At 41.4% G+C, this 23,813-nt stretch overlaps 1 protein-coding gene across 2 annotated transcripts; it reads left to right on the top strand.

Moving 5' to 3' along the window:
• The first annotated feature begins 1,561 nt into the window (after window positions 1-1,561).
• On the top strand, window positions 1,562-12,706 carry VMA21 (vacuolar ATPase assembly factor VMA21). 2 transcript variants are annotated; one of them, XM_061408732.1, is made up of 4 exons: window positions 1,562-1,782; window positions 1,931-2,191; window positions 7,921-8,030; window positions 8,610-12,706. In XM_061408732.1, exons 2-4 carry the CDS (start codon window positions 2,082-2,084, stop codon window positions 8,750-8,752), a joined length of 363 nt encoding a protein of 120 aa, XP_061264716.1. In that variant the 5' UTR covers window positions 1,562-1,782; window positions 1,931-2,081; the 3' UTR covers window positions 8,753-12,706. The 2 variants fall into 2 exon arrangements, with proteins under 2 accessions (XP_061264716.1, XP_061264718.1); XM_061408734.1 differs by lacking the exons at window positions 1,562-1,782; window positions 1,931-2,191 and adding an exon at window positions 2,247-2,462.
• The last annotated feature ends 11,107 nt before the right edge of the window (window positions 12,707-23,813 follow it).

Raw genomic sequence — 23,813 nt, forward strand, 5'->3', positions numbered from 1 at the left:
TGTTTTTCTTTCTGGCTTACTTCACTCTGTATAATAGGCTCCAGTTTCATCCACCTTATTAGAACTGATTCAAATGTATTCTTTTTTATGGCTGAGTAATATTCCATTGTGTATATGTACCACAGCTTTCTTATCCATTCGTCTGCTGATGGACATCTAGGTTGCTTCCATGTCCTGGCTATTATAAACAGTGCTGTAATGAACACTGGGGTACATGTGTCTCTTTCCATTCTGGTTTCCTCGGTGTGTATGCCCAGCAGTGGGATTGCTGGGTCGTATGGCAGTTCTATTTCGAGTATTTTAAGGAATCTCCACACTGTTCTCCATAGCGGCTGTAATAGTTTGCATTCCCACCAACAGTGTAATAGGGTTCCCTTTTCTCCACACCCTCTCCAGCATTTATTGCTTGTAGACTTTTGGATTGCAGCCATTCTGACTGGTGTGAAATGGTACCTCATTGTGGTTTTGATTTGCATTTCTCTGATAATGAATGATGTTGAGCATCTTTTCACATGTTTGTTAGCCATCTGTATGTCTTCTTTGGAGAAATGTCTGTTTAGTTCTTTGGCTCATTTTTTGATTGGGTCATTTATTTTTCTGGAGTTGAGCTGCAGGAGTTGCTTGTATATTTTTGAGATTAATTCTTTGTCGTTGCTTCATTTGCTATTATTTTCTCCCATTCTGAAGGTTGTATTTTCACCTTGGTTATAGTTTCCTTTGTTGTGCAGAAGCTTTTAATTTTAATTAGGTCCCATTTGTTTATTTTTGCTTTTATTTCCAATATTCTGGGAGGTGGGTCATAGAGGATCCTGCTGTCATTTATGTCGGAGAGTGCCCCCTTTACTACATTTTGGATCCCTAGGGTTTCAGGAACCTCGTCCCAAGGTGATTAGCTAGAGCAAGGGTCCTCACACTTTCCCTGGCAAGGGACAGATAGTAAATACATTAGACTTTGTGGCCCAGTCTCTGTCACAAATAATTACACAATGCTGTCATTGTAACATGAAAGCCGCCATAGGCAATACAAAAGAATGAGCATGGCTGAGTTCCAATAAAATTTTATTAATGGACACCGAAATCTGAATTTCATATAATCTTAACATGTAGTGAAATACTATTCTTCTTTTGATTTTTTTAACCATGTGAAAGTGGAGAACCCATTCTTAACGCACACCTTGTAGAAAAACAGGTGGCAGACATGCTACAGGTATTTGGCAGACTGGCCACAGTTTGCCAACCCACAAGCTAGAGTCTCTCTAATACTACTGTAGTTCTGGCTTTAGGCGGTTCTTACAACCCCAAGGGTCTAGATGAGGCCCAGAGAGTGATTACAATTTTAGTACTTAGAACACAAACCCGGGTTTCCTGCTTTCCAGTCCATGGCCCCTAAGGCGGCTCTAAGCTGTTGGTTTAGTCATGATTTCAGATGCGGTCTTTGTATCCATTCGGTGCAGAAAATAGATGTGTGGTCAGTGGCCTTTTCCAGGCGTTGACCATGTAAGGGCTGTCCTCTTATTAGCAGCCAGCGGCAACCTAATTTTGTCAAGCCTGACCCTAGGCTCACGCACCCTTTTCGTTTATACTTCTCTCCAGTTGTTCAGCCCTGGAGGCCCATCTGTCCCTTACTATTTGAGTCCCTGTTGTCTCATTGGCAGCTTTCTGAGCAGCTGCAAAATGTTTTTCACTTTAGGTGGAAGTTAGGATCACCAGCGTCTGGCCTGGAACAGTCACTCTCAGCAAGAGCTCTTTCAGCTCTGACATTCCCTAGCTTGACAGACTCGGGTGAGTGCTAAACTAACTCCTCCCAGCTTCCCAAGGCTGGACTTTCACTGCGGGCAATAATTAATGAGGCGTTTACTCAAGGGCTGGGGAATAATGTGCACTGCTTTTTTGTGTTGTTGTTGTCGTCGGAAACTGCTTGGTTGCCTAGCACCCCAGTCGTCCTCCTGGTCGTCCTTCCTCGCAGATCATCTGTTTCAGCCGCCTCGCAACCACAGATCGGCGGCAGGGGCCGGAACGGAGACGAGAGCTGCTCGCGCGCGCTCAGGGGGCGGCCGCAGCACCGCCCTCCCCGGAGGACAATGCTGCGAGGCAAGTCCCGGCTCAACGTGGAGTGGCTGGGCTACTCGCCCGGCCTGCTCCTAGAGCGCAGGCCGCTCCTGGCAGGGCGTACGCCCCGCAGCCCTGGCCGGTAAGTCACATGCAGGCTCCCAACCGCGCCTGCGCCCGCCGCCGCCGCCGCCACCGGGCGTCACCTGGGCGCCGCGCCTGCGCGCTGCAGCCCACAGCCCGGCACTCGCCGGCACTTCCGGCGTGGCCCGCCTGGACCGGTCGCCCGCCTACCCGACCGAGCGCGACTGCGGAGCCCAGCCGGCGTCTGAGCGTCTGAGCTGCGGCCGTGGCGACGCCATGGAGCGCCTTGATAAAGCGGCGCTGAACGCGCTGCAGCCGTCCGACTTCAGGTAGTCCGGAGCGAGGCGGAGTCAGGCGGGGGCCTAGAGCACCAGGCGGACTGGCCCGGGCCGGGGGCGGGGCGAGAGGGAAAGCCCGGGCCGACCGGTGGGTGGGCATGAGGTCAGGACCTTCGGGGCTGCGGTTGAGGGCTAGACGAGGAGGGGGGAAGCAGGTTGGGCCCTGCATCGTCTGCACGCCGGGGCCCTACCCTTCCCTCGGGAGCGAGGGACCCGGGGTCATGGTGGCTAGGTGGGCGGGTTCTTCAACTCTTGTTTCTGGCCTAGCACTTCTTTCTCTGTTGTCTGTATTGCGATCTTGCAGCCTTTCTCCCCACTGCAGGGTGAGCTCCCTGAGGACAGGAACCGGGCCTTCTCCATCTCCGGGTCCCCTGCAGGGCCCACATCGTCAGGGCTTAATAAATGTTTGCTGCATGAGTGAACGAATGGAAGGGATAAAGGGCCGCCCCGGGTTTGAGTCTACTTCCCTCAGGGAGTCAGCAGGATGGGGGCTGGTGGCTGAGTAGGAGGAACCTGAGGAAAGAGCAGGTGGTCCTTGTGGACTAGCCTGGCCCATGATACCTCTAGAGGTCAGAAGGTGGGAAGGATTTAGCTACCATTCAGTGTGTGTGCTCCAGGCCCAGCTTAGGTGCTTTGTTACATGCCCGTGTGTTAGTCACTCAGTCGTGTCTGACTCTTTGCAACCCATGGACTGTGGCCCGCCAGGCTCCTCTGTCCATGGGATTTTCCAGGCAAGAAATACTGGAGTGGGTTGCTATTTCTTTTCTGTAGGAGATCTTCCCGACCCAAGGATCGAACCCACGTCTCCTGTGTCTCCTGCCTTGCAGGCGGGTTCTTTACCCGCTTTGTTACATACATTATCAGAATTTTAAAAGTGCTTAGTTTGCTACTTGTTTAAAAACAATGAAGTTGACTCAGGATAAGTGGCTTGCGCAAGATCACAGGATTACCTCGCACAATTAGTAAGTGTTGAAAGCTAGCAGTTGTCCAAGCCCACGATCTTTGGAGCCCCCGTGATCTTTTTCACTCTCACAATGGCGATGTAGGTGGTTTTTTTTTTAAAAAAATTACTGTTTATTAGTGAGGCCTCCAACAAATATTTATATTAAGTATACTTAAAATACAGCGTACGCCTCCTAGACTGATTTTAGTGTTTCTGCATGGAATTTGCAGTGAAATCTACTTGCAGTATAGGCCTTGCCATAAAGGGGAACATGGTAAGCTTCATCTGCTTAGTGTTTCCTGCAGAAGTTTATCTGAAGTGGGTAAACTCTAGATGGTTCTCAGAGTGGGGGCACAATCCTCAATTATTTGTGTGAGGCTAATTCTAACTCTAAATGTTCGAATTCTTCCTAAGAAGGCTCAGAGACACATAGGATAAATTAGTTGAATGACCTCAGTTGCTTTGTTTTGGAATACCTCACCAGGTTATACCCAAGCTGGCTTGTGCCAGCAGAACCACTGGCTGTAGTGGGCTGTGGCTGGAAGCCAAGGAGAAAATGTCATATAAACACTGGAGGAAGTTTGAAAACTAGTTTTCAAAAGTTTGTATGCTTAACTTTGTCCTTAGTCCTGTATTTGAGAGACTGAAAGTCAAATTTTGGGGGCTTAAGATAGAGAGGTAAGAAGGAATTGAAGACAAGCAGCAAGTTGTTGAGATATGCTCTATGTAGAATGTGTGGGCTTAGAAATTAACATGCAGAAAAGATTGTGTTTGGGTGGTGGGATCGTAAGTGATTTTGTGTGCTTTAAAACATGATATTATATTCTCTTTTCAATAACAAACTTTTCTCAAAGTCAGGCCAGATAATTGATAGTCAAGAGATAAAGAACAGATGAACTGGTTAACCTTCCCTTTCTCTAGATTCTCAAGCTTTGTTTGTTTATCAGATTAGATGATCTGAACTTTGCACACCAAAAACACAAACATTGTGAAGGCCAAGTTTTTTTGGGGGTCGGTCCACAAAAGAATTGGCCAAATACTGACTTCTTGTATGTATGTATGTATTTTTAAATTTTTTTACACAATTTTTAAAGGTTACACTCCATTTATAGTTACTGCAAAATTTTGGCTATATTCCCTGTATTGTACAATACATCCTTGTGGCCTGTCTCCACAGTATTTTGTACCTCACACTCCCCTCCCCCCTGTTGCCCCTCCCAACCCTCCCCACTGGTAATCACTAAGTTTGTTCTCTTTATCTGTGAATCTGCTTCTTTTTGTTACATTCCCTGGTTTGTTGTATTTTTTAGATTCCACATATAAACGATATCATGCAGTATTTGCCTTTCTCTGCCTGGCTTGTTTCACTTAGTATAATGCCCTTTAAGTCTGTCCATGTTGCTGGAAATGGCACATTGATTCTTTTTTATGACTGAGTAGTATTCCATTGTATGTATTATGCATGTGTGTGTGTATTGCATCTCCTTTGTTCATCTGTTGATGGACACGTGGGTTGCTTCTGTATCTTGGCAATTGTAAATAATCCTGCTGTGAACACTAGAGTGCATGTATCTTTTCAAATTAGTGGTTTTTGTTTTCTGTGGACATGATTTTTCTGTATTTTTATAGAACTGCAGACACTCATTCTTGATGAAGATAAATTTTCTAAAAATTTTATATTAGGAAACAGTGTAAGGAAGTTTGGGTATATTAGATGAGAATTGTATATCTCAGTGATCACTAAAGTGAGATGTATTAAAAGATGTTTCCTTGAAGTATGGAAAGAAAACAGATTTCTACGTAAATTTTTTTAACCTTAACATTTTTAGTATCTGTTTTTCCTTGTTTTTGTACTTTAAAGACTCCATGACTAATGTGTGTATAGATAATTTATTTAAAAATCATTATGCCAATATGGGGGTATGCGACTTCACTTTCACTTTTCACTTTCATGCATTGGAGAAGGAAATGGCAACCCACTCCAGTCTTCTTGCCTGGAGAATCCCAGGGACGGGAAGCCTGGTGGGCTGCCGTCTGTGGGGTCGCATAGAGTCGGACACGACTGAAGCGACTTAACAGCAGCAGCAGCTCAAAACTTTAATGATGGATCACACAGTCAAAAAAGTTTGTAGACCATTGGTGTAAACTTAAGATGTTCCCTTTCTTTCTGGGCTGCCAGAAGCCTCCCACCCTGTAATGGTATACACACAATTATAAGAATTCCTTTGCCTGGATTTTCTAGGGGTACAAAGCAATGTGTACCTCTGGGTACACATTGGACTGTCTGGGACACAAGCTGTCATGTTAAGTGCTGTGATAACAGGCATGAAGTAAGTGTGGTTGGGTCCCAGAACAGTGAATCGTTCCAGCTGGCATAATCAGGAAAGCTGCCTAGAGGAGAGGCAGCTTATTATTTTGAAAGGACCTTGATGGCGGGGCTGTATTCTTCATAGAGATGTAGATAAAAACTGGAACCTCTTGCTGAGGATTACCAGGAAGAATTAAGTTCAAGTGTTGACTATGAACATAAATTTAGACATGTGTTAAGGTTATAGAGGAACAACACTTGCCGCCCCAAAATGTCTCTTTGATGTGCAGATTATTTCAAACTGAAAACCGTCAAGGCCCCAGAGACTCAGGAAGAAACTTTAAGCTTCCCCTTAATTGCCTGAAAAAATTTAGACAGAGGGCCTGTTCCTGGAAGGGAGCTGTCACCAGAGATATTTGCAAAGAATATGGGCTAGGTGTGGTGGGGTCGGGGGACAGAGCATAGAAACCAGAGACTACTCTGGGTCCCATAGACTCTACATGGCCTAGGAAACACTTGTTGACCAAATATCTGCTTTTCCATCTCCATGTGTATTGTCTTCTTCCTGTTTGAAGTCCCAAACCCCTACCTACAGCATCTTCTTTTGTCTTTACCTGAAGACAATATTTAAGGCGAGGGTTTTGGCCATTTGGCAAGTTACTCAGTTCTCCTGGGTCTCTTCCGTGTATACATGTTTTTAAACTTTGTTTGATTTTCTCCTGTTAATCTGTCTTGTGTCCGTTTAATTCTTAGACCAGCCGCAAAGAACCTAGACAGTAGAGGAAAATTTCTTTATCCCTGACAAGGTAGTGTGAGAGTGGTTAGATTTAAGGGAAAAGGGACCTTTAATCTACAGGATAAAACTATGGATGGGGGGTGGTGGGTGGGTGGGTGGGTGGGTGGGTGTGTGTGTGTGTGTGTGTGTGTGTGTGTGTGTCCAGGGTTGCTGGAAGCTTACTACAGCTTCACTGTCAGAAGTGTTATCATTTGTGATGATGCATGGGGCCAATATTGAAAAGTGGCTAAAACAACATTAAGGAATATTTGAAAGTGGGAAAGTTACTTTATTATTGTGTATTAATCTGGAGTCCTTTTTCATGTGCACACCTTTTGAATATAATCGAACTAGTATACATCTATACTGTTGGCAGAGTTTTTCTGGAAAGGACCGGATAGTAAATATTTTAGATTTTGAGGGTCATGTGGTCTGGCACCACTACCAAGCTCTGTCTCTGTATCTCCCTGGAGTCTTAGGTGATGCATAAACAAGTGGGTGTGGCTATATGCCAGTTACACTTTATTTACAGAAGTAGGCAAGGGGCCTTTCAGGGCTTATTTGGCAGACCGCTGATTCTCATAAAAACAGTGTAATCTGCCTTGTTGATTTTTCACACAGATATTTACTGAATAATCGTCAAAATAAATTTTAATGGTTCCCTATTGATAAGCATCATTTGTGAAATCATTTCTCCTTTATTGGATGCTTTTATGTTACCCATTGTTACTGTTTTAAGTAGCCATTTATCTAACTTGTTTTTCTTTAATAGTATGATTTTAGAAACTTGATTACATTCTTCAGAATCATTTTATTGTATTCTGGAACAAAACTTTCCCATTGGAATATTTCCATTGATTTTAAAAGTCTATGAGCGATACAATGCACGGAACATAAAGTGTTTTGATATCAAACTTTTAATGCATCCATGCTGTGTGAAGACCATTTAAATTGTGCTCTCGCTACTTAATTACAAAGAAATGTGAGCAAAGTTTCCTTCAGCTGCATCCAGATTGCTCTGGGCTCCTTTGTCTTTGGAGAGTCTCATACCTTGTCTGTACTGTATTCAGCTAGCCGCTGATAGGATGCTTTGTGAAGGAACCTCATTAGTTGTTTTCTGTGTATCTTCTGCCTTGCTACCTCCATCCTGAATTCTGTAAATCGTGTATATTTGCATAGCACTTGGAAGATTTCCAAACCACTTTTTGCACTTTACACTTCTTTTCACCCTGGGCCTGCCACTGGATCTCTAGGCTATTCGAATTTGGAGTCCCTGGCACTGCTCTTCTTCTGGCCACTGTTTTCTAGGCAAGGGCAAGGTTCCCAGCATCTTTTCTGTGGGTATTTATAGCATTTACGAACACAAGAATAGTTTGAAATGGCTTTGCAGGCTCTGATTTTCTCTTTGTTTACTTTTTTCCAGAAATGAAAGTTCATTAGCATCCACTCTGAAGACGCTCCTGTTCTTCACCGCTTTAATGATCACTGTACCTATTGGGTTATATTTTACAACTAAATCTTACGTTTTTGAAGGTAATCCTAGACATAAAACAAGACATTTTCACCCTTAACTATATATGAGATTCTATGCTCTCATATCTCTTTATATCTGTAAACTGGATATTAATTTGCTTGCTTGCTTCTGTTTTGCTTTTCAAAAATCCCATTGCTCATAATGAATCTTCATGAAATGAATTTTTTATCACTCAGTTATTTGTTTGACATCGTATTGGTTTATGGTTTTCTGTGTGATAGCTTGCAGATCCTTTCTTTTAACAGTCCCTGGAGAGCGAGAGTTGGTTGACATGGGAGGAGGACTTTGGGGGAATGTTTCCTTGCTGGCAGACATTGGAAGGAAGAGAAAATAAAGCCCTCTTTATTATGTCAGAGTCCTTAGATGAAGTGATTAATTGTGATTTTCATTGAAAATAATGTTCTTCATGTGTAGAAGGTATTCACATCTTTACATGAATACTTGATTTATCACCACACAAAGTATTCCTTTTTAATTGTCTGACTAGTTCAATAAATATATAGGTAATAAAAATAATGTTTTGATTTTTATATTTTTATATATTTTGGAATAAAATGGAAACTTTTTTCTCTTGATAGGCGCCTTTGGGATGTCCAATAGGGACAGCTATTTTTATGCTGCTATTGTTGCAGTGGTCGCCGTCCACGTGGTGCTGGCCCTCTTTGTTTATGTGGCCTGGAATGAAGGCTCACGGCAGTGGCGTGAAGGCAAACAGGATTAAAGTGAACATTACCTTTTGATAGTGTTAAACTGATTTTTTAAAATGGTAAATTGATCTGGGATATTGATGATTTCAATAAAGTTGTAAGAACTTGTTAAAATCAATCTTGAGGAGTCACATTTGACCAATGTAAATTTTGGTCCTTCTAAAACAATGCCTTGTATCATCAGTTTTAATTGTCTGAGTCTCTCATTTGCAAATGAGAGTTTGGAAAAGCTAAATTGATTATAAATAAGTATGTGAAATTAATTATGCATTATTCTGGGAAGAACTTGATTATCTTACAACAAAAAAATGTTTTATAGCATTTTGTCTTTTAGTTGGCTTTGTTTTATGCTCTGGTTGTATTCAGATGTACATAGTGGAGCAAATCTAAATTTTATTCTTCGCTGGAACACTTTTCCTGACTATCATGAAAATACAAGGTCATTAGATTTTGGGTTGTAAATGCCTGTTGAAAATTGCTTAAATTGTGGACACTGGTATTAATCTGAGTGTCACTGAGAAATTTTGCATAAAGTAGTAGTAATCCCTAGTCAATAGAAATCTTTCATTACATTATTTCATGGGGAAACTAGGCTGAATCACAGCCATTCATGTAAAAGGACTGGGTTTATTAAAGAATGCAGATAGCAAAGCAAAGAGCTAGCTGCCTGGGCACCTGGCCTGCTCCCTAAAGGCCTCTTACAGGCCAGCCTCCTCCTTTCAGAGAAGCTCTTTAATGGTCTGCTTTGCTCTGTCACTCAACAGTGAACTTACACTTTAATTATGAAGTTGTGTAAACTCGGTTTTTCCTACTTTTAAATAATGTATATGAAAGAATTTACATTTAAATATGTTCATTTTTGCATACTTACAGAGTGTAAACAATCATGAAAATCAATTATTTTTATCACCCAGGAAGTATTCTTGGAATTTTTAATCAGTGCTATTATGTCCCAGATATATATAGATAATCCTTGAAGTCCTTCCTGATAGAAAAAGACCCCGTTTTTTAGTATCCTTGGTCTGTGTTCTTTTCAACCACTTGGTACTATTTGTGTGTAATCTAAACACACGCAGGGAAGAATGCATCTTAAAACAGGAAGAAAATGTTAATTCCCTGTAGTGTGGCCACCTGGAGATAACCACTGTTTTGGTTTACATCCCTGTGCATTTCTGAATGCTAGTTTGATACACAGTAAAAGTTTGGTTTAAGTTCAGAATCTGCCAATATTATCTGGTGTCTATTTGCATTTTTTCAGATGAGTGATTATTGGATGTTTTCTTAAACAGCACATTCTACCTTTACTCTTCTAACTAGATATTTCATTGTATGTATCTCTGTCATTAATAATTCCTCATACAATGGCCCTTGCTGTGAGTGTTTGCCATCATGGATTTTGTTAGTTCTCCTGTACTTTTGGATGTCGTGGAATTGGACTAAAGGAGCAGAGACGTAGTTAGGCATAAAAACCACAGAAGCCTTTTATGTTTAATTGCCAAGAAAAACCAAAATGATTATTGTAGGACTATTTTTTATTCCTGCTTATAGTTAAATGTTATTTGCAGTTTAAATGTCTTAAGTAGTTATTCTGAATGGAACATGGTTTCTTAAAAAGACTACAGTTTTGGTATACAATTGCACAAATAATATGAAATTGTCAAATACTCCAGTTTGAATCTAATGTACTATAAGGTAGATTTCTAGATGGTCCCCTCTTTAGATGTCTTGTTGTACTTAGAATTTGTCCACTTAATTTCTTTTTCTATAATGCCAAGGTTTTTCTTGTACTTTTGGAATCTTATGCTATTTTTAAAATATTGATGTCCAGTGTTGGATTATTTTGTTTGATTTCAGACATTTGCTGAATAGATAATATGGGTGTTTTTCTGCAAGTATTTAAACTAGGGATTCATGCAAAAACAGTGTAATTTCCTCTTGGAACTAGTACCAAGCGTTTGAAAGTTACACTTGGATGCTAAGGTTGATATATGGAATTATAACAATAAAAACTTGCTTTCCAACCAGTTAATATTTTCTTAAGGTTTTAACTGTTAACTCACTAGTTTGCTGCTGTTGAAATAATACAGTGTATGACAAATAGATTTATTTTTCAAGATGTCTTAGTGATTTCCTCTTGTACAATGTACATACTTCAGGATGTATAGAAAGAAAAGCTACAATTGAGCCCTTATATAAATATTATAAGGTAGGACTGTGTTCACTATTGTTTGAAAATGGTTTGTAAGAATAACCTCAATTAGGGGTCTTAACTTGAAGTGTCAGTACAGGCTACTGATTTAACATATGACCTTCACCTCACCTCACCTCCCATTTTGCCCCCCAGAATATAATCTCTTTTCTCATTGTGCTAAAAAATAGTGTGCTGTAGAATGCATCTGATGTCACTAGCTCTTCAAGTGGATCCCATTTTACATTTGAATTCACTTTTGAGTTGTTACTGAAGAAATTTAAACCCTCCGTTAAAAACAATAACAACAACCAACCTGCATTTCATGGGAATCTAACAGAAATATATTGTAAGGTTATTTTCATCATAAAGATCTCATCAACTTTGCCCCCAAAGCAACTACTTGACTTGTTTGGTGTTTTCCATTTTCATATAAATTTTATATATACAGCTAGTGTACTCAAGGACACCAGTAAAAGCAGTTAGATAAGTGTACCCAAGGAAAGATGAAAGGTACATGAGAATTTATATCCTGTTTTAAATGTATCTAGTGTATACTTCTTGTCTCCAGAAAAGTTCATGTCTGTTCTTTTACTTATGCTCAAGTGAAGTTGTAGACTGTTAGGCCCATTTTATAAATAAAATTGTCACTTATTAGGTCATCAGCCGGAGAAGGCAATGGCAACCCACTCCAGTACTCTTGCCTGGAAAATCCCATGGAGGGACCTGGTAGGCTGCAGTCCCATGGGGTCGCTAGGAATCGGATACGACTGAGCGACTTCACTTTCACTTTTCACTTTCATGCATTGGAGAAGGAAATGGCAACCCACTCCAGTCTTCTTGCCTGGAGAATCCCAGGGACAGGGAGCCTGGTGGGCTGCCGTCTGTGGGGTCACACAGAGTCAGATACGACTGAAGCGACTTAGCAGCAGTAGCAGCAGCAGGTCAGCAACAGATATCTCCGCTGTCAGGCACCCTGTGCTCCATCAGAAGAGTACAACTTTATTAACTCAGACTCTGCTTTTACATTTAAGATTGTTTTTGCAAGAGCTGGACTGAAGCAGCGTATTCATAACTTGACAAGATTTCTTTTTCCTTTTTGCGGGGGAAAAAGGGTCACCTGAGAAAATAAATTATTTTCAGGGACTTTGGGATCCTAATGGTATATATTACATGTAACAGATGAACAGATTAATCCTTTATATATTCATTAAATAGTCTGGAATTCCTCAGCTTACCATCACTCCTGGCCATACTTTCCTTGCTTGTTTGTTTGCTACGTGTATTTGAAAGTAATACCTGCATTCCTTTGAAGATGTTCTATAGGTCATATTTGTCAGTTACACAGACTAGTCTTCCTTTTTCTCAAGTTCAGTGAAATCTCACTGAACAGTAATAATAGCAATAGCTAACATCTGCACAGCACCTTACAGTTTGCAAAGAACGTTCACATATTCTTGTTTTTTTTTTGCTTAGTGAACCTGTTACCAGATGTCCTGACCTTGATGATAAAAGTGTTAGGAGCTTTAGAGTCACTGAATATGCTGTAGTCTTGAATAGTGCCCTGACAAGGGGCAGAGTTTAGATGCGCTACCTTAAAAGCTGCGTGTAATTATCAAAATGGGGGGGCTTGAGTTCTTTAGCCACTTGAATCAGATTTACTTTTGTAAGTGATGCTTTTCTAACTGTTATCTGGATGGGTTTTGTATTCGTTATATTCTAACCTGTAATTTGTATAAATTTACCATCTGTTGTCATTAAAAAAGTGTTCATAATGCCACCTTGATGTCTCCTCGTTCAATTAATGGTATATTAACCTCTTCAGTTTTTTACATTTGTTTACCTCTCTGTTTATACCATATCAGATATGAACAGAGCTGTCAAGGGTAAGCTTTTGTGCAGGAAATGTAGGCCAGAGGTATTCAAGCGGGTGGGGCCGTGAGGGATGCTGAGACAGGAAGGGTTGTGATGGGCCCATGAGAATTGGTGGAGCAGTGGGGGAAAGACAGCAGCTCCTTGCCTTGTGGGTTAAGAAAATTCATTTGGGAGTGAATGGGCTTCAAATACCACTGAAGGAGTGAGGTTGGGAAATACTTGTGGCTACTTTATTAGACAGGGGTAGTCAGTTCCTGGTGATGCCCAACATGCCATCCCCTCATGCCAGTGCCCTGTTCCTCGGTCCTCTAGGCCACTTGTTGGTTGTACAGTTGACCCTTGAACAACACGGGTTTGGACCAAGTGAGTCTACTTATGCACGGATTTTCTCAGTACTGAATACTACAGCACTGAACACTCAGAGGTTGGTTGAAGCTGCAGATGGGGAACCGCAGGTGGGGAGTGTGGAGCTAAAGGATTTTCCACTGAGGGGAGGGTCCAGTCCCTAATCTTCATTGGTTCAAGGATCACCTATACTCATTCCAGCTGCTTCCTGTGCTTTGGAGAGTTCCAGCTAGTTCTCATTAATAATATCCACTCCAAAAAAGATTTGAGACATCTACATATCCAAATGTACAGGTTACATACAATTGTATTTATATACAGAAGTATGCAATGTAAAATATGCTGTGAGCTCAGGAGACAGAAACCACTGGAATCTCCTTGTGGGATTTACTGCCCAGACCTAACCCTGGCTTGAGTCAGAACCTCAGGAGAGTGGGGGAAATACATACTTAAAACAGGTTGTGCTCTGATGCAGACAGCTTGAAACCACCACTGGACACAGAATTATACATGTATGCTTTTAATGCTGGACTTGATGCCTGTATAAAGCAGGCCTGAAGTAGCAGGCACTTTATTAGGCAAAGGTAGAATCCTGTGTAATGCTATATTGAAGGTTTAGTTTACAATCAGAATTTACGGGGTCCTTGACCATATTGACTTCACTTCACTACTAATGAATTATGTTAACTGAAAACTGGGGGACAGGAAACAGCCCACTTGGAGACAGCTTCGGCACACCGAGAAATGGCCACTGTGCTCCTCTGGTGCCTTCCCCTCATTTGGAATCCTCACTACTGTGGTCTTAGGAGAGAGGCAAAAACCTAACCCAGGAACTTAAGTGAATTTGGTCTCAATGGTAAAGGAAGTCATGGAGAAAAACCAAAGAAGTGGTTTCCTAGGCATATCTGCTCCATTAATAGTATGACACCCCTGCCCCCAAATATTTTCCCTCTCACCACTGACATCATTCCACTTCATCTGACACACATCCTGCTGTTCTGCCCATTAAAGATGCATTTAGGTTAACCCTCAGAAAATGCAGGATTTGGGTGGAGAGCAGCTCACCCCCTTGCCCCTCAGTTGACATGTCCCTTCAGGGGACCATCAGGCTGCCTTGAGGGAATGGATGCTAGAAATGAAACTCCCTGTATCTTTCTGCTTCTCACTGTCTTCCCTGCAACTGCCTGGGTCTGGACCAGCTTCACTCCTCGCCTGCTGCCTCTAACTGCTATTGGCTGCTCTTCTTGCTTCTATAGTCATTTCAACACAGAGCAGCTAGAAGGTTTCCTCCTTTAAAAATCTTCGATCAGGCATGCCATACCTCTGCTCAAAATCCTCCAAATAGCTCCCAGTCTCCCCCAGAGTAATATCCCAGCTCCATGCATAGCCTACAAGCAAGGCCTCTGCCCTTTGTTTCATTCGCTCCCTCTTGCTCAGCATTGGGCAGCCTGTGGGACCACTTTCCCTTTACCAGATCTTCCCTGCTTGCTCCCATCTTACAGCTTTGCATCAACTCTTTACTCTGCCCTAGATCTTCCCACGGCTGGCTCCTCCTCACTCTTCAGGTCTCAACTCTCCTGTCTCCTCCCTAGAGAGGCCTCCTAATTGAAAGTCGCAACTCCCACATCACTCTCACAGCACAAAACTTTGATTGAAATGATCTTATTTATTATCTACCTCTCTCCCTGAAAGCATAAGCTCAGGAGAGTAGGCACTATCTTCACCACTGAATCCCCAGGGCCTGCCTCTGGTTTTAGTAAGGATATTCTTGGTCAATGGCAAGTAACTGAAAATGCAGTTCAAATGATGGAAAAGGCCAGCGATGGGGCTAATCCACTGGCACAGTTTAATCAGGGTGCCTGCTCCATTTCTCTGCGATTCTCTATGCATATCCTTCTCAGTGCATTGGCGACATCCTCAGGTTTCCCTCCCTCATGAGGACAAAATGATGGTAGCCATTCCTGGGCTTCACCAGCACACCGCTGACAGTCATCAAACCTGCGAACAACCCTCTGGGCTTTACTCTGGACTAACTCAGGTAAAACCATCAGTGAAACGATCACTTTGGTAATGCATTGCCAAGCATTGGTGAGTTTGTGCCTGGACAAGTGCCCAGTCCCAAACCAATCACTTGGAGATGATGCCGCTTAACTCAGGCCACTCAGTGCCCACCCCTGGGAGAGGTTTGACGGGGTTGGGGTGGTGGGGTTTGATGCTGGTAAGGCTCCCAGCAATGTTGGCTGCAGAGTTCCACCAATTTCTTAACTGGATGAGGCAATGCACAAGTTCAGGTCTGGCCCATTAACATGCACAAAAACAAAGAATGGAGGGGAGGTGGGCGGGAGACTCAAAAAGGAGGGGATTTATTCTAGAACATCGTATGGAAAAACCTGAATGAACTTTTTGGCTAACCTTATATGCATATATACAGCTGATTCACTTTGTTGTACAGCAGAAACTAACTGACACCCCAATTATAATTTTTTTAAAGCAGAATGAGAGTAGAAACAGAATCTGATTTTCTCAGCTATGTGTAAACTATACAAATATATATTTAAAAGCAAAATATATGTGGCATAGCCAGACTTTGTTATTTTAAAAATATTCACAATAGAAAATGAAAATGTTTTGGGGCTGTAAAAAATGAAGTCTGTTCACATTTCTCTATTTCATTTCTTTTTCAAAAAAATTGGATGTAGGACAGATTGAGAGTATTGTGCCTCTTTTCTCCCTAGTATTTCTACTGCTCTTAGATAGAGACAGTCCTCATCCTCCACACTTTGCTCACTCTTCACTCCCAGTCCACCTTGATCCCAACTTGAATCGCTCAGTCATATCCAACTCTTTGCGACCCCATGGACTAGACAGTCCATGGAATTTTCCAGGCCAGAATACTGGAGTGGGTAGCCTTCCCCTTCTCCAGGGGATCTTCCCAACCTGGGGAGTGAACCCAGGTCTCCTGCATTGCAGATGGATTCTTTACCAGCTGAGCCAGAAGGGAAACCCAAGAATAATGGAGTGGGTAGCCTGTTCCTTCTCCAGGGGATCTTCCTGACCCAGGAATCAAACCAGGGCCTCCTGCATTGCAGGCGGATTCTTTACCAGCTGAGCTATCAGGAAGCCGCAACTAGAATTAAAATTGCATAAAAATTGAGTGACCAATAAACACAAATAAAGGTGAGTGGGAAAGGAATAGAAAGCTTGGTAAAATGAGACAAGCAAGAGAAGTTAACCAAGTTCTGACTAACATGGCAAAAGGAGTCAATGGGGAAGGCCACTTGCACTAGGCTGAATTCTAAGATACCCCTCAGAGCCCCATCCCCTGTATACGTGCTTGTGTAGTCCCTTCCCCTTGGACTTGAATGAAATCTGCAAATATGGTGGGGGAGTAGCTCCCTTAATGGGGCTACTGTATTAGTTTGCTCAGGCTACCATAAAGTACTGCAGACCAGGCAGCTTGAACAATTGGAAGTTTATCTTTTTACAGTTCTGGAGGCTAGAAGGCAGAGATCCAGGTGTTGGCAGGGTTGGTTCCTTCTGAGGTCTCTCTCCTTAACTTACAGGCAGCTGTCTTCTCCCTGTGCCTTCACATGCTCTTCCCTGTGTGGGTGTCTGTGTCATCATCTCTTCTTTTAAGGACACCAGCTATATTGGATTAGGGCTCATCCTAATGACATCATTTTAACTCAATCATCTCCCAAAGACCCTGTCTCCAAACCTAGCTATATTGTGAGGTTCCAGGAATTAGGATAGCAACATGTGAAGTTAAGGGGAACACATTTCAGCCTGTAACAGTTAGGCTGTATCTCTCATGGGCAGAATAATGTTCACATGTTAATCCCAGGAACCTGTGTGTTACCTGACTTGGGCAATGCAGACTTAAAAGTGAAGATGAAACAAAGGTTGCTACTTAGCTGACCTTAAGAAGGGGAGAGTATCAAGATTTATCTGGGTGGGCCCAATGTTATCACACAGGTACCCCTAAGATACATTCACTTACTAATTCCTAGAATCTGTGAATGTTAACTTAAATGGCAAAAGAGTGGAACTTACCTTATATGAGGAAAGATGGGATTAAATTTAGGATCTTGAGAGGATATCCTGGTGAGATAATCTTTGCTAATGCCTGACAACCTAAATACCATCACATGTATCTTTATAAGAAGGAGGCAGAGGGAGTTTGAAACAAATCCATACAGAGGAGAAGCCATGTGAAGACAGAGGCAGAGATTAGAGTGATGTGGCCATAAACTAAGGAAGCCTGCACCCTCCAGAAGCTGGGAGAGGCTTCCTCAAAACACCCGCCTCCCAGTGGTGGGCTTAAGAGAATTCAGGGGGATCTTCAAGACTTGGTTCTCAACGGCCTGACTCCCACCTCGGTTTCTGCTGGGGGTGGGCTTTTGTGATCTGTGCATTACTGTGTTATTTTAAAAATATGCACAAGAAAATGAAAATGTTTTGGGGCTGTGAAAAATGAAGTCTGTTCACATTCCTGCATTCCATCTGCAGGCGGATACCACAGCAAGCAATTTTCCTTACACTCTTGTTTGCCCAGTGCCCTGCCCTGTGTCTGACACAGAGTACGTGTCCAGTGCGTATGTTAGGTGAATGAATGTCATTCCATATTATTTGCCTTTTAAGAATCCTTTCTAGTGAGTTCCACATTTATATATTGTTTCTGTTTCCTTGAGCCCCTGAAGCAGCTGAATCTGCCATAGAAGGGGAGTCCTGGGCGGGGGCAGGTGCAGCCCTGCCAAGGACTTAACCCACATGAGTGGCAGGGAAACTGCCAGAATATGGCCCCATGTTGTTGTTCAGTCACTAAGTCATGCCTGACTCTTTGCGACCCTACAGGCTGCAGCAAACCAGGCCTCCCTGTCCCTCACTGTCTTCCAGAGTTTGCCCAAGTTCATGTTCATTGAGTTGGTGATATCTGCCCTCAATATGATGTTTGCTGCAGAATGCACATTATTCATGTTTGATATCATTTGAAACGATTCTTTGATGTCAGAAACAGATGTAGTTTTCATTCTAGAACGTATTTATTCTTTCTGTTAACCCAGTGCATTTTAAAAGTTCAATTTGTGACAATTCCATAATAATAAGTGATAATTTTTATGTTCTCATCTGTTTCATTAAGCTTTGGTTTTACTACTTTACTTTGCTTTTAATAGTAATTACTTACTTCCTTATAATAACCTTCAGATAACTTGATGATTATGCCCAATCCAAGAGGTTTAGCCACTAGAGTGGCTATTTCAGCACGACCTCTCTAACCAGAAATGACATGTTTTAATCATCACACTGAACTCAAGGAACAAGCTTCTTCAATCCTGGTCACATGTTAAAATGTATGTAATTGTTTTAACAAAATAAGCATTAGAATATTGAATATTTAATTATTTTCATAGTGAATATGCAATGTGGTTTTTGGTGCCTAAAGAGATCTTCTCTCTGTACCAAGTATTCGCTTCTTTGGGGGTGAAGTCATTGTCTTTCATGTTCCAAAGAATATATAGTGGATTTTCTGAGAATCTATCAGACTGTCCCTTGTAAACTGGCCCAGTGGGGTACGTTGAACTTCCTATTCCAAATTCTGTGAGTTGTAAAAGATCCTAAACAAAAATTACAGCACATTAAAAATTTTTAATAGTTATGTAAAGTTTAAAAATTAAATAAAATTTAAAAATATATATATAGTTTAAAAAATAAAACAGGAAAAAAAATAAATAAAAATTTTTAATAGACTTAACTTTTTAGGGAAATTTTATGTTCGTAAAATTGAATGGAAAGTACGCAGAGTACCTATATACCTCCTCCCCACCCCAACAGCCTCCCCTACCATCAATATTTCAAACCAGAGTGGTATATCCTTCCTGCCTCTGCCCCTCAACCCCCAACTCCTGGCAACCACTGATCTTTTCACTGTCTCCATAGTTTTGCCTTTACCAGAATGTTATATGGTTGGAATGATGCATTATATAGACTTCAGATTGACTTCTTTATATTTTCTCATGGCTTGATAGCTCCTTTCTTTTCAATGCTAAATAATATTCCATCGTCTAGATAGACCACAGTTTGTCCATTCGCCCACTGAAAGACATCTTGGGTGTTTCCAAGTTTTGCCAGTTATAAATAAGGCTGATATAAACACACGAGTGCATGCTTGTGTGGAAATAAGTTTTCAACTCTTTTGGGTAAATACAAAAGCATGCAATTGCTGGTTTGTATGGTAAGAGTCGGAGAAGGCAATGGCACCCCACTCCAGTACTCTTGCCTGGAAAATCCCACGGATGGAGGAGCCTGGTAGGCTGCCGTCCATGGGGTCGCTAAGAGTCGGACACGACTGAAGCGACTTAGCAGCAGCAGCAGCATGGTAAGAGTATGTTTAGCTTTGTAAGAAACTGCCAAACTGTTTCCCAGAGTGGTGGTACCATTTTGCATTTCCAGCAGTAATGAATGAGAGTTCCCATTGCTCCACATCCTTGTCAGCATCTGGTGTTTCTGTTTTAGATTTTGGCCCTTCTAATAAGTGTCCAGTGGTGTCTCGTGGTTTTACTTTGCGGTTCCCTAATGACGTACGATACTGAGATTTTCATGTGTTTATTTTCCATTTGTATATCTTCTTTCGTGAGGTATTAAAGCACATCTTTATAATAAATGCTTTAATAAAGATAAAAAATCTGACAAACTTTTCAAACCCTTTTTAGAAGTCTTCCCGTTCATTTGGCTGTTACTTCCCATTACCATTAATAAGAAACATTTTGTAAAATCTAAAGTCCAGCCACTAAATATACAGTTGGTGCTAACAACGTGAGGGTTAATCTGTGGACCATGCAGCATTGTACTATTTACTGCTAAAGAATATTTGTGTGTAAATGGACCTATGCATTTCAAAGCTATGTCATTCAAGGGTCAACTGTTTAGGAATGCCCAATTTGGGAGGAGTGCATTGGGCAAGGAGACAAAAGTTATAAATTTTGGTTCCTTCTTGCTACCAAATGTTTCATCTTGGGCAGGTCACTTCCCTTTCTTAATCTCTGTCTTCTATAAAGTAAGGGTAATGGCTAAGATTCAACTATAGCTTTCTTTTATTTTTGTGTTTTTTGTCAGTCACTATAGCGGCCCCATCAATATAGAGATATATCTGAGCCCCTTGATTGCCTCATGGTAAAGTTTATATTATCATCTTTAAATTTTTCGTAATTTTGTTCTATACTGACATGAAGAGCTTAGAATGAGGCTGAAACCTAGCAACCAGCTCTCCTGAAATGCCTCATTGAATGTGTTGTATGTAGAGTGTATCAGGGGAGAGCATATACAGTGAAAATGGTAACCATGCTCCGGCATTAATTTCATTTGGTGACTCACCGACTGCCATCCAAGGATGGCATTGATCTAAATTGTGACCTTTTCTTCTATCTCATATTATTAGAATAATGCCAGTAAAAGGACAGTGACTCACCACTGGAACAGATTCTTCTTGAAAAAATTAGCAGAGCTTTGTCATGGAAATCTTGGTCACAGGGTCTTTTATTAACTTCACCTGGTGAGTAAGCCCCCATCCTTTGCCCAACTAGTTAAGGACCTCTTTTATAATACGTCCTGTGGATTCAGTCTAGTCTAACCGTATTATTTTGTTGATGCTCTCCTCTTCTGGCTGTCATTTAGGCTTTGAAAGCACAAAGTAATTTTTCACCAAATCAGTTAATTGTCATCACCTCTGTAATTTGAAGGGGCTTACAGGGCTTGTTTTGCACTCTAGACTAGTTTTCATACACAGTTTGTGGAGATAAATCCCTTTATGGATGTATATTAATTGTGTGTCTGTACTTGCAGAAGTGGATACTTGATGACAAGAGCGTTGAAATTACTGTATTTTCAGTTACCAAATGAGCACATTAGGAGTTTGGGTATTAAAAATAAGACCTTGTAATTAGACACAGTGTGCTTATTATGTCAATATACCCTGGTCTTATTCAATTATATGTCATGGCAATGTTTAACAAGTATAATAATTATCACTTGTGTTTAATTTAATCCACACTTCTCTAGCCTACCAAATTCTAGAAGGCCATTGGGCATAACTGGTTCTATTCCTCCAACAGAAAATTGCACATACTTGAAAACTTGTTAAATACCTCACACAACTAGAAGCAACCATCATGTGATCAGCTGGTCTCCCTCTTGATTGTGCAGTTGAGGCCTAGAAGAGGGGAAGTATAATTGCTTGCTGAAGGTCACACAGCAAGCCATGGAAAAGGTGAGACAACACTCAGTTCCCCAGCTCCCAGACCAGCCCCCTGGGATCGCAGTAGTCCCTCTGAATCATAGTCTCTGGGGATAACGGTGAGTGTTCAAGAGAGTGTTAAATGATATTCTGTGCCATCTGCTTGAGACGCCTGTAGTATATTTAGAAACATTGGTTTTCCAAGTGGTCGCAGCATATAAGGGCTGGGACTCAAAGCAGGTAAATGAAGATATTTTAAAAATTCCTTTCTATGGTCCCTCTTGAACTCACCATGTAAGTCTCCTTGAGTGTGAGGGAAATTATAGGTGAATGACCAACTTCCCTCCAAGCTGGGAAACTGCTGGATGAATTGTGACTTAGTCACAGAATGGCAAGAGTGAATGAATCAACTTTACATGTATTTATATAAACATGGATAATATTGAGGGGGACAAAGGAAGTTGAAAATAGGATATATATACATACACACACACACATGTGTGTGTGTATATATATATATATATACACACACACACACACACACATATATATATATATGAAAACAGTTGTATTCTGGACGTATTTGGAAGGATGAGTCAATGGACTGGGTGTTAGGGAAATCATTGAATCAAGCAGGACCTCAAGGTTTCTGTCTGGGACAACTAAGAGTTATTCCAGGAAACGGGGCAAATGCAGTTTGGTGTAGAGATGAGAAGCGTCTCAATGTCCTGTTTCACCATATTTTCAGGCAATAGAGGTGAGAAAATAAAGCCGAGGCAGTGTTTTTGCTTTAAAGAGCTATAACTCAGAGTGATATTTTTCTACTCTGAAGAAATAATTGTTTCCAAAACACATTCATTTTGCCCAGACATGCAGCAAGCCAAAAAGCTGACACCAAGGTTTGCAACAAACAGAGGGTTTATTCGAGAGGCAGCCAAGCATGGAGATGGGAGAACAAGTCTAAGGTCCGCCTCCCTGAAGGCCAGGGCCTCGGGGCATTTATGGGATACAGAATAAAGAGGCAGGGTAATCTGAGAATGGGAAGCAAGGGACAAGGTGATTGGGGGAAAAAGTGTGGGGAAAAAAGCTGTTCAGGGCAGGTATAACTAAGCTCCAGGCCTCCACATGTTCAAAAGTGGAGGCACTTAGCAGGATTTGAGGGTGGAGTTTTTGGCCCTATGACGTCAAAAGGTCCCAGTTGGAGGGTCAGTGGTCCTATCTAGTCTTAACTCACTTAGCTCCAATTAGATATGGCTGACTCCAAGTTCCTGGAAAATAATGTAGGCAAACATATTATTTAGTCTACCTGCCACTTGGAGGACCTGCAAGTCTTTTGTAGCCACAATTAAAATGACCTTGGTTAGTGAAGGCCAGTGAAATTGATTTGACTAATAGTTACCCACAGGTTCAAAGTCATTCATGAGTAAGTGGAACCATGTCATATATGGGTGCACCATTTTTCAGTTTACAAAGTGCTTTCACATCCACTTTTCAAGCTGACTGACTATCACCTCTGGAAGTTGGTCCAACAGGATCCATTCTCATATTCCAGGAGTGGAAACTGGGATGCAGAGAGTGTAAGTCCAAAGGCTGGAATAGAAGGTGTGTCCTCTCTTCCTAGGTCAGCAGAGGGCTGTTAAAACTGAGCTTTAAAAAAAACAGAAAACAAAAAAAAAAAAACTGAGCTTTGTCTTTCATGGGCAATATGTTTGCTTTTCTTTACCTTTGACATGCACCCAGCTAAGAATCCACTTTGGTTTTCTCCTCTTTTAATATTACATGCAAACTTTATGTTATTTTACATTTTAAAATCTCCTCTTATTATTTTAATATTTCTACATCAAAAAAAAAGCAGACAGTAATTGTGTTGTTCACTTATTTTTAGACAATTTCATGTAAGTGTTTTGAATCATCTCTAAAAGCTTATTTCCACAGCACATAACAAAATTAATTAAATTGCTTTTTGAAGCAAAGCTGCTTTGTTTCCCACTGAAACGATGACTCATGAGGTCCGACTGAGGCTCATTTATATTCCTCCCCCAGCAAGTAATTTAAATATGAGTTATATAGAAAGGAAAAGAAAGAAAGAACAAGGAAAACAAACACACAAACAAAGAAAACTTTCCCGGCTTACCTCTTTGGCAAGTTTTCCTGGAGGTGGAGCTACCTGGGAGAAAGCTCCCTCAGTTCCAAACATTCTTATTGATAACAGTACTGATAACCAGCATCTCCATGTTCTGGGTTATGTAAATGAATCAGGGAAGGTAGATTTTGGCTCAATATGAGGAAACATTTTCTGATCTGCCAAGATTCCCAGCGTTGGTACCATCTGCTTTGGGTGGCAGTGAGCTTCTTGAAACATGGATGTAGTCATGGCTGCTTGGTGGTGGTGGTGATGGGGTGGGTAAAGGATATTCTTGTTAACAGTGCATGGTCT

This window comes from Bos javanicus, chromosome X (genome assembly GCF_032452875.1).
Source record: "Bos javanicus breed banteng chromosome X, ARS-OSU_banteng_1.0, whole genome shotgun sequence".
NCBI classification, from domain to species: Eukaryota; Metazoa; Chordata; class Mammalia; order Artiodactyla; family Bovidae; genus Bos; species Bos javanicus.

Excerpts from the sequence above, each read along its gene's own strand:
- VMA21 (XM_061408732.1), top strand. The coding sequence starts at position 2,082 with ATGCTGCGAGGCAAGTCCCGGCTCAACGTGGAGTGGCTGGGCTACTCG. Across the intron at positions 2,192-7,920 it reads ACGCCCCGCAGCCCTGGCCG|AAATGAAAGTTCATTAGCAT; the intron begins GTAAGTCACATG and ends ACTTTTTTCCAG. Across the intron at positions 8,031-8,609 it reads TAAATCTTACGTTTTTGAAG|GCGCCTTTGGGATGTCCAAT; the intron begins GTAATCCTAGAC and ends TTCTCTTGATAG.